General features: G+C 38.3%; 1 protein-coding gene across 1 annotated transcript; it reads left to right on the top strand.

The window, feature by feature from the left end:
* The first annotated feature begins 376 nt into the window (after positions 1-376).
* fcf1.S (FCF1, rRNA-processing protein S homeolog) lies at positions 377-10,461 on the top strand. The gene is made up of 8 exons (XM_018232457.2): positions 377-517; positions 3,516-3,583; positions 4,401-4,469; positions 4,629-4,777; positions 4,901-4,973; positions 6,265-6,352; positions 8,100-8,194; positions 10,052-10,461. The coding sequence occupies exons 1-8, from the start codon at positions 515-517 to the stop codon at positions 10,098-10,100; spliced, it is 594 nt and encodes a 197-aa protein (XP_018087946.1). The 5' UTR covers positions 377-514; the 3' UTR covers positions 10,101-10,461.

Raw genomic sequence — 10,461 nt, 5'->3', positions numbered from 1 at the left:
AATCTGACTTTCTCAAGATTAGGTCATGATAAACTTTCATTTGGACCTGACTCATGCCCTTTCACTACACTTTGACCAAACTTGAATTTAACTCAAGTAAACTAAATTAAAGTGATACTAATATATGACAGGAGATACCCTCAATCTTTTCACCTTTTAAACTACATAATGTGTAATCTGCACGCCCTGCAATGTTTTTGACTCCAAGCCCATACATAAACCTGCACCCTGTCGATAATGGTGACAACCACCCCACTCCTGTCGTGAAATCTATGTAACCTTCTCCAAATCTTCCACAGTATTCCTTCAGTCGCCCTTTAAACCTTTTTCTTACCACATTTTCCTGCTACAGTGAAGGTGTGTCTTGTTTTTGGTCACGTGAACAAAGTGCCGGTTCCAGCAAATAATTGCTAATTGTGTTTCCTGGCTGTTTATGGGGACTGATTTCCTGCATATCAGGTGACGTCAGCAGTGTGCGACCGGAATAAGACGGAAGCTAAACTTCGGCAGCAGCATGGTAAGAAATCTAGACATTTGAAGTATAATTTGAAAAGGCTACAGAATTAGCAGGAAGGAGACGTTTCCTGGAGAGGAAGTTTTTTGGAGAGACTGGTTTGTTTCACACGTGTGGGATATAAATGAAACAGCAGAATATTCGTTGTTGGTTCCTCCAAACTGATTTGGTTTCATGGGACACTTTCTCTCAGACTCTGAAACAACAACGTCTCTTCTCAGTCATTTTATAGAATGTGGTTACCTTGCACAACCCGTTAGCTAATCATTATCCCCGTCTCAACATACAGTTAAGAACCACAGATACTCAAAATAGACACCACCAAAATAAACTTAAGAGAAATGTGTCTATTTGGTCCCCATACTTTGGTACCAGTGGCAGTTTGTAAACCCTTTCAGTTCAACCAATGTGACATGGGAATTAAAGGAGACATACTGTGTAAAAAACAAGAATGTACCAGTGCATTAAACTAATTTAGATATAGAAGGAATGTGCTTTAAAAAGTTGTGTTTCTGGTTAATTAATTGAGAATTTCTGCAAAAATCCCTACTAGTCCCGCCCATCTGTTCCTGCTCCCTGAATTACCAGGCTGTGCAGGGGAGCCAGTGACATTTGGCTCACGGCACTGTAGGACAGGAACCAATCAGCAGCTGGCAGGACCTGACAGGGAGTTGAAGCCTGTGAAGCAGGGCTGTGATTGGCTGTTCCCCTCCTACTGTGCTTCTGGCAGGGACATTTAGGACGTGCCCACCCCTCATCTGAAACACAGACAGAGACCAGTGAACATCTATAGCAGTGATCCCCAACCTTTTTTTTTAACCCGTGAGCCACTTTCGATTGTAAAAAGAGTTAGGGGGGCAACAAAAGCATGACAAAATGTTCCTGGGTTGTCAAATAAGTATTGTGATTGTCCATTTGTTAGCCCCTATGTGGACTGGCAGCCTACAGCAGGCTCTATTTGGCAGTAAACCTGTTTTTTTTTATACAACCAAAACTTGCCTCCAAGCCTGGAATTCAAAAATAAGCGCCTGCTTTTAGGCCACTGGGAGCAACATTCAAGGGGTTGATGAGCAACACGTTGCTCTCGAGCCACTGGTTGGGGATCACTGATATATAGGGAGCTCAAATAAAGGGGCCATTTTTAAAGATAATAATTTTTAGCACAATGTAAAACCAACACCATATAGTATACATAATTGCCTACAAAATATAGTTTTTTCGTTTATCCTATATGTCTCCTTTAATACAATCATATGCTGCGTGTTGTACTTTTTAAGCTCTTCTACTTCAGCACACACCGGGATGGGTCTAGTAACAAATGGACACTGGCATCCCTAGTATATTATACAGAGTGAAAAGCAATAGGCACAAACACCCCAATAATACTGGAGAACTGAAAGAAGTTGCATTCAGCTAACCTAGGCTGAACATTTTTGAGCCAGTCCCTCCTACTTGCACATGAGAGAAACTGTCAATTGACAAGAAGTGAGCCAGAACAATCTTTCAACTTACACACAATATTTGATACAATACAGACACTGATTTACCAAGTTTTTTTTAAGTTGGCTTGTATTAATACACAGTTCTGTACACCAATGGAGTTTAGTTTTAGAAGGTAGAATGTATGCAAACACAGGAACTGTAGCTTGACATGCAATGTACTACTACTCCTTAGTCCCACTCTCTACAATTGGAAGTGGAGATCTGCTTGGATCTCACTTAAAGAACCCACTGCTTTTGCCCACACATACTACAAAGCAAGTGAGAGGACCAGAGAGAAATTTAAGAGAACTAATCAGAATAGTGCAGAACCAGGCAGTCCAACTGGAGGATTGTGGGTCAGATGTTGCTCACAGTTTATGCGCCTCCAAACTTCTCAGATGGTCCTCTATCCTTCAAATCTGTAGTGTAATGAACAATTAACCTACTAGAAGTCCTGCCCCAGAACTGCAGATAACTGATTGTATACCCTAGATACATTTCACTCCCTCTCATTCTCCCCTGATTCTCCATTGCACTTGGTTATCCTGCGGATATCCACTCAGGAGCAAAACGCTAAATGAAGGCACACATACCATATATGTATTTTCTAAACATTTATTTTTACTCTCAAGGACTCCTTAAATTATGTCTGGTCTGTGTACATGTGATGTACTAGATAATTGGCCCACTACATAGAAAAGGTTGGACTGTAGTGGCTCAATTGTAATGCTATTTGTTTCACAAAGGGTCTCTTGAAGAAAAAGACATATCCATATTTATAATGGAGTTTTATATATATATTTAAACATTTATGCGTTTGAGTTAAAACAAAGGTAATGTGTACTTAAATGAGAATACATAATGCAATGCATCTGGATGAGGGGGTCATTTCATATATCCATGGTGTTCAACCTGTAGCTCTCCAGCACTCCGCATATAAAATTTAGCAACATTAAACACATTTTGCTCATACTGTTGGCATAGTATAATCTCTGTTTTTCTAGGTATTTTATAGCTTGATATTTCTAGATAAATGTTTTTCTCCCTCTTACCTTTGCCTATCTCTTGCAGTCTTTGCCACTTTTCCAGCCAGCTTAACTGCCCACCCCAGTCACCTGTCCAGCTCTGTCTACTCTGTTTACTTTGAGTTGAATAGTTGCTATTTTAGGATTGTACTCCCCCCCCCCCCATCCCAGTCCATGGTTTAATTCTTTATTACTAGCTCAAGCACCTCACACCTCTCAAGCTCTGTCCTGCCCACCCTAGCCAATGTGCCAAGTTTGTTTACACCTGCAAATGAGTCTATCCGTCTGATTTGCAGCTGAAATAAACATTTGCTGGGTTAACTGTTGATCTATTGGCACATTTCACTTGAAAGGAGCACAGTGTTTGATTTTGTCAAACATTAATAGCATACTGAGAGAAATTGTACTTTGTGTGCACTAACATGTTAGGTAGATTTTTACTGTGATTTAGCTACTTATGTGTACATAAAATAGATAACTATTTTTACTTCTAGGGAAAGCAGAAAAAAACCAAGAAATATGCTGTAATGAAGAAGCGAATTAGCCTTAAAGATCAGCGCATGTAAGAAAAGTATATGTAATTAATTGAAGCTGTTTTCTGTCTATTAAAAAAATTAAAGGGACATGTAAACCAGAAAAAGCCATTTATTAAAAGCCCTTCTCAAATTAAACGTGAAAACAAACAGCCCAAAGTTTGGGATGTCCGATTTTATTAAGCTCTGCAATTGCATTAGTAATGCTTAATGTCTTTGTTTGTATGATTAACCTTTTTTAAATAAAATGCAACTGAACAATAACATTTGCAAACTTGTTTAAATGCAGTGAAATCTGTAGTAGTTGTTTACTACTTTTCACAAAATTGATTTGACAAGGGGTGCCCATAATTTTGCATTCAACTACAGGTATGGAATCCATTATTCAGAAACCTGTTATCCAGAAAGCTCCTAATTACGGGAGGGCCATCTTCTTTAGACTCCGTTTTAATCAACACTTTTAAAAAGTATTTCCATTTTCTCTGCTGTAATAATGCAGTATCTTGTACTTTAGCCTAACTAAGATATAAATAATCCTTATTAGAAGCAAAACAATGTATTGGGTTTGTTTATTAATGGTATTTTTAAGTAAACTTAAAGATCCATTATGCAGAAAACACCTGGTCCTGAGCATCCTGGATAACAGGTCTCATAATTAGATGAATTTATGGTGGGGGCTTATGGCTTTTTGAACACGCACTGATTCTAACAGTTTCTTTTTTTAGTATGGTATGATTTCCCATGGCCAATTTTATTTTGGTGTAAGAGAAGGCAAGTTGCCAAAAAGGGTATAATTTTTACCATTTTATAATTTCTACAAAGTCAATCTTTTTTTTCTGTTTTTAGTAAAGAGAAAGACAGAGCAAAAATTCAGCCAAAAAAGGAAGATTCGACCGCCATCAAAGAAAGAGAAGTGTGAGTTTTACTTGGGATTAACAGCAGCAATTTTGCTTTTTCTTCTGGGTGAAAGGGAGAAATGGAGGAAGGTTATAAAGTTATGTGTCACTGCAAACAGTATGACCAGAATCTAAACAAATTTTGATGGGGTGTGACTGCTTTTTCATTTTCTTCTAGCCCTCAGCTCCCATCATGTCTTTTCTTCCAATATAATACCAACTTGGGGCCACCCTATTACATCCTTGTGGATACCAATTTCATCAACTTTTCCATCAAAGCAAAGCTGGACCTAGTGCAATCTATGATGGACTGCCTTTATGCCAAATGTAAGTAATACAGATATATTTCCTTTCTTGTCTTTGTAAAACATGTCTTGTTTTTCTCTAAGTTGCATTTCACAGGCTGTGTTTTTTTTGTTTGTTTGTTTGTTTAATTTGGTCTTCTTGAAGGTGTCCCCTGTATCACAGACTGTGTGATGGCTGAATTGGAAAAACTGGGTCAAAAATACAGAGTGGCTTTGAGGTGAGCAAACAGACTTAGATACGTGCACACAGACAGGACTTTGAATAGGCCAGTACAAAATGGTCTTGCTGGATCACCCAGCTCTCATTGGCAGATGACTGGACATACTTAAAAATTCTGTGGTAAAATTCAGGAGCCCTACTCCTGGTCCGGGAGCGGAAAAACATTCCAGCACCTTCACACTATCCCTTACATATTTGACTTTTGGTATGATGTTCTCATTATAACATTACTGTGTAATGTTATAATTGCTTCATGTCAGATATACTGGTGAAGGGAGGGAGTGAGGGGCCAACAAATTGTAACTATAGAAAGGGAAGGCACATGCTTATGATGTCACCACGCTCCTATGTGACTTGCACATCTAAGATAGATACACTTCACCCTCTCCAAAATGTCCAGAATGCTCCAAGAAATTATAGATAGATAGATAGATAGATATAGAGAGAGAGAGAGACAGACACTGAAAACTACATTATATATCAAGCTTGGGGGAACATTATTTATTTGTATTTTTATGTGTAGTGCTCAACAAAGGTCAACAACCCCTTTAAAGGAACAGTAACACAAAAAAATCAAAGTGTTTCAAAGGAATGACTAAAATGTGCTGTTACCCTGCACTTGTAAAACTGGTGTGTTTGCTTTAGAAAGACAACTATAGTTTATATAAACCAGCTGTCGTGTAGCCATGGGGGCAGCCATTCAAGCAAAGGATACACAGTAGATAACTGATACGTTCTGAAGAATCCCATTGTATACTACAGAGCTTATCTGTTATCCGCTGTGTATCCTGTGCCTTTTCTCCTTTTTCCAGCTTGAATGGCTGTCCCCATGGCTACACAGCAGCTTGTTTATACAAACTATATTAGTGTTTCTGAAGCGCAAACACCCGTTTTACAAATGCAGTGCAACACTACATTCTATTTTCATTACTTTAAAACACTTTAAATTTTTGGTGTAACTGTTCCTGTAAGTAATTAAAAGGGCACTTTTTCAAATGTTGTATAATGTGTTGTTTAAAGATCAGAAACTTTCCAGTGAGACAGATCTGCAATACAAAGGGAAGTAAACACTTTTATGCAAGAAAAATTTTGTGCAGTTGCCAAGGTGCTTTGTTGAACTAGAAGCCTACATGTACCGTTGCTGTTCTTTATAGATGAAGCTAAACTTTTTTTATCTCTATGCTTGAAGGCAAGTCTTGGATGTTCAGGATTATGGGAAATATGCTCAAGCTATTTTCGGCAAAGTATGGCCAAAGTGCATCACTTTTCCCCTTTTTTTTTTATTTCAGGATTGCAAAGGACCCATCATTTGAACGGCTGCCTTGCTCTCACCCTGGAACCTATGCAGATGACTGCCTTGTACAAAGAGTTACTCAGGTACATTAGGATTTAATTTTGGAAGGGGGTTTGTGAAGGAAGTAACTGAATGCAATGTGTTAGGGTTGAATAAGCTGCATTTTGAAAGGATGGAATCTAATGGAATGGCTGATGGTCATGGTAGAGCATGTGTGAGTAATAATTTTAAAAAGACTCTTCTCTTAACCTTTGTTATTATGACCTAAGTAGTGCATGACAAGGAGAATTAAAGAATGCGTGAATCCCCCTCCAAAAAAAGTAATTAGTCAACATCCTCTTTGAAATCTTTAAATATCTGGCACTTTGCTTGTTCATTACGGTTAATAGGCTGCAGCATACCCTTAAAGGGGATGTTCACCTTAGACCATATTCTACATTTGAATAGCCCCTGTGGGGAAAAAACATTTTTGCAAATCATCTTTATTTTAAATGTCCCGCTTTGAAGCTACAGACACGATAAGCCATGGATCAACCCTGCTAAAGTTCTCTCATCTGTGCTCGTTTTAGGGCAAGGGCACACCTGTCGATTCAGGGATATTTAGTTGCCTGGCGACTAATCGCCTCCTCTTTGCAGCGACTAATCTCCCCGAACACCTTCCCTCTGTCTTGTGCCGGCTATAATGAAAAGTCGCTTGCGGCATGGCACATGTGGCGATTCATATTCTGAAGTTACCTCACGAGGAAACTTCAAAATACAAAGCGTCGTGTGTGCCATGCCGCAGGCGACTTTTCATTATAGCTGGCACAAGACAGAGGGAAAGCGTTCGGGGAGATTAGTCGCCGCAAAGACAAGGTGATTAGTCGCCAGGTGACTAAATCTCCCCGAATCGCCAGGTGTGCCCTTACCCAAAACAAAAAAATCAGACTGAATTGGCTCTGCTCATGCTTCCTCCTCCTGTTTCATTTGCATGTCTTTGATATGATTGGCTTGCAAGATTTAGCCAATAGGATTAGTGAAATGCAAATAAAACAGGAGAGGGGAGATCAGTGTCGGCATACTGGAAAACCGTGTCGCTGATCCCTAGCAGATAGACAGCAGAGGAGAGAGACTTTTAGTAGCAGCAATCCACAGTTTATATGGTCTGTAGCTTCAAAACTATCAATTTGAAATTATAAAGATAAATTACAAAAATGTTTCTTCTGACTGGGGCTATTCAGATATAGACTATGTTCTGAAGGTGAACCTCCCATTTAATCAATCCCTCTCCTCCTGTAACCCACTCAGCCCCCTCCCTTAGGAATTTACTTTGGCTGTTGGCTACTGAGCATGCTCTGTTCTTCTGAGCTCAGATTTCATGAATAGATGGTATTGCTGGTCCCCATAGAAATGCTGCTCCAGCTGGCTGCTCCTATTTTTTTTATCCTAAACTCCTCTCTAGAGCTCAGTGTAACCATTACAGTTCTCAATCCAAGAAGGATTATTTTATCAAAGTAAGTTGTGCCAGTGCAAGCCTGCATTCGTCACTGCATGAACTTGTCTGCAGATGTAAATGTCATTGATTATGTGAGGGAAAATAGCCACTGGGTGAAAGCTGCTTTTTGTTTTAGGAAAATGTAATGGTGTTGATGATATATGCAGGATAATTGTGCCATTTGGGTGGGGATGGTTTGGCCAACCTATACATGTTATATGAATGTAGGGTTTACATGTCTTTTAAGTGTTCAAATCTAGAGGAAACAGATGTGGGCTTTTTGCTTTCCTAAATTAGATTGTGATAAAGCAAAATAATGTGTTTTAAGTTACTACCTCTTTCTTTTTTTACCTCAGCACAAATGTTATATTGTGGCTACAGTGGACAGAGACCTGAAAAGAAGAATTCGGAAAATCCCTGGTGTTCCCATCATGTACATCTCAAACCACAGGTTAGATAATTGAAACAGGCAGAGTGAAGAATTTTCTAAAGATAGTGGAGGACAAGGATTGGAATGTGATTTTGTAAAAATACAGCTAAGACCAGAAAAAAGACTAAATTACACTTAGATAATTGATTTTCTTTCTAATGCGGCTGTGTGCACATTCTGTGCAAATCATATGCAGGTGCGGGAGTGCGACTGCACTTGGGGTCATAAATGATCCCTCTTGTCTTCTCTTCCTGTCTGACTGCACTGGCCCACAATGAGATTTGTCACTTGTGATAAATCTACATTAATATGGACAAAACAAATCTCCTCAGAATGCCTTCCTCTTTCTTAAATATTGCATTGTCGCAAGTAAAACACATTACTCACAGCAATCAGGCTTAATTGAAGGAAATAAAAAGGAAGGTGATTAAATGGAATTGCTACAATTAATTATTATTTACTTTTTATTTACTTGCAGCGATCCAAGGCTTAAGAAATGGGAAGGTATTTTGAGATTTGTCACCCACAGTAGTTCAGATTTACCTCAGGTGACAAATCTCACTGTGTGCCAGTGCCCTAATGCAAACTTTGGATTTGTATACCGTATATGTGGATGCAGTTTGGGTTAAAGAAGATTGTCTATCTGCTATCAAACTGATAGATTATGTCTGTCCACTTGGAATCTTCCTCGCAGAATGGGTTGTACACACACTTGGGTACAATTGTGATATCCTCTCTGCCCCTTTCTTTGCAATCCAGTGCATTTGTCCACATTGCCCACAAATATTACAGATTATATACGTGTGTTATCTCATGGGTAGCTATATCTGGACATTTTCCAAGACTACACACAAGCTTAAGCTGCACTTGTTACTTTTTCCTTATTGACATAAATGCATTTCCTATAGTTGCAATACATGATTATTTTTTAACATAACCTTCCATGAAACAATGAGAGGTATTAAGATACTACTAAAAGTTATGTTTTAGAATATCTTGTTACTCATGCAGTATAGGTGGGAAGGGGATATTGGTGATTTGTCTTTGGGGACCCCTTTTTCTTTACTCCCATAGTTCATGATGCATAAACTGATGCATATACTCTGGATTTTCAAGCACTCCATAATTATCTAAATAAAAAATTAAATAACTACACAGTATTCAGTTTTAGGTGGGAGGTGCAATTAACCACAATAGCAAATGAAATGAATATTTACGGAACCCTTTCTCCTGATCTGACTCTTAAAGCAGTGTTGCAGAAGTAAGTTCTCTTCCTGCTCTGTAAATCAGCTGGCCACTGCTACATTGATTTTTGGAATCAAAACAAGAAGTTCAATCAATCATTCAGACTGATACTACCTTAAAGGAGAACTAAAGTTTAACAAAGACAAAGGGTATAAATGCTACACATTTATGATTTGGGTTCTGTACCAGCACAACGCATCCATTGTTTTTGGGTTTAGTTCTCCTTTAAATAGCAAACTTTTACAAAACTCACCGTTGGGGGGGAAAAAACTATTTTTGGTGGAGATTATAAACCTTAAGGATTATGATGTTTGTTGTTATTGTTTACATTTTTTTGTGTTTTGTGCTGTGTACTAAAAAAGGATTCCTTAATAAAAGCCCTTTAATTCTGTCTAATATATTGGATGTGAGAGTCTTGCTACCTAGAGTAGAGTCATTTTGTTAATTGTTTTATTGTATAGAGGGTCTCACTGTGGTTTCCTTTTTTCTTTTGTGGTGAAAACTTCAGAGCATAAAGTGTTCATCTGAAATTATTCCTATTTATAGAATTAGTTCTGTTCATCTGCTACCAAAAGTAAGTGTTCTTTTTAATACTATATCAAATAATTTGACTCATATCTTTTTAACCCACAGATATAATATTGAACGAATGCCAGATGACTATGGAGCTCCTCGTTTTTAAGACTTGTTTGTTCGGCATTCAAACCTTCATTATAATGTGGACACTTTTCTAGAGAAAGCAGTTAGGCTCTGCTACTTGGAACTCTGGGATAAAGACCTTTGCAACAAGTTTTCAGAACCAGCCAGAAACAGATTCCATGGATCAACTTCAAAGACTTTTTTGTTTTTATGACATTCTTAGTTTGGTTGATCCTGCTGGTGCATAGGTTTTAGAAATCATTACTTCCCTTCATGACTCCTAATTTAACGGGGTGGTTCAACTTTCAGTTCACTTCTATAATGTTATAGAATGGCCAATTCAAAGCGACTTTTCAATAGGCCTTCATTACTCTCTTTTTTTTTTTTTTTTTTTATACATAGTT

This window comes from Xenopus laevis, chromosome 8S (assembly GCF_017654675.1).
Source record: "Xenopus laevis strain J_2021 chromosome 8S, Xenopus_laevis_v10.1, whole genome shotgun sequence".
NCBI classification, from domain to species: domain Eukaryota; kingdom Metazoa; phylum Chordata; class Amphibia; order Anura; family Pipidae; genus Xenopus; species Xenopus laevis.
This window is presented reverse-complemented; position numbering and strand designations above follow the sequence as displayed.

Bases quoted from the DNA above. Each gene is read 5' to 3' on its own strand.
- fcf1.S (XM_018232457.2), top strand. The intron at 4,470-4,628 runs GTGAGTTTTACT...ATTTTCTTCTAG, and splicing joins GCCATCAAAGAAAGAGAAGT to CCCTCAGCTCCCATCATGTC. The intron at 4,974-6,264 runs GTGAGCAAACAG...TTTTTATTTCAG, and splicing joins AAATACAGAGTGGCTTTGAG to GATTGCAAAGGACCCATCAT.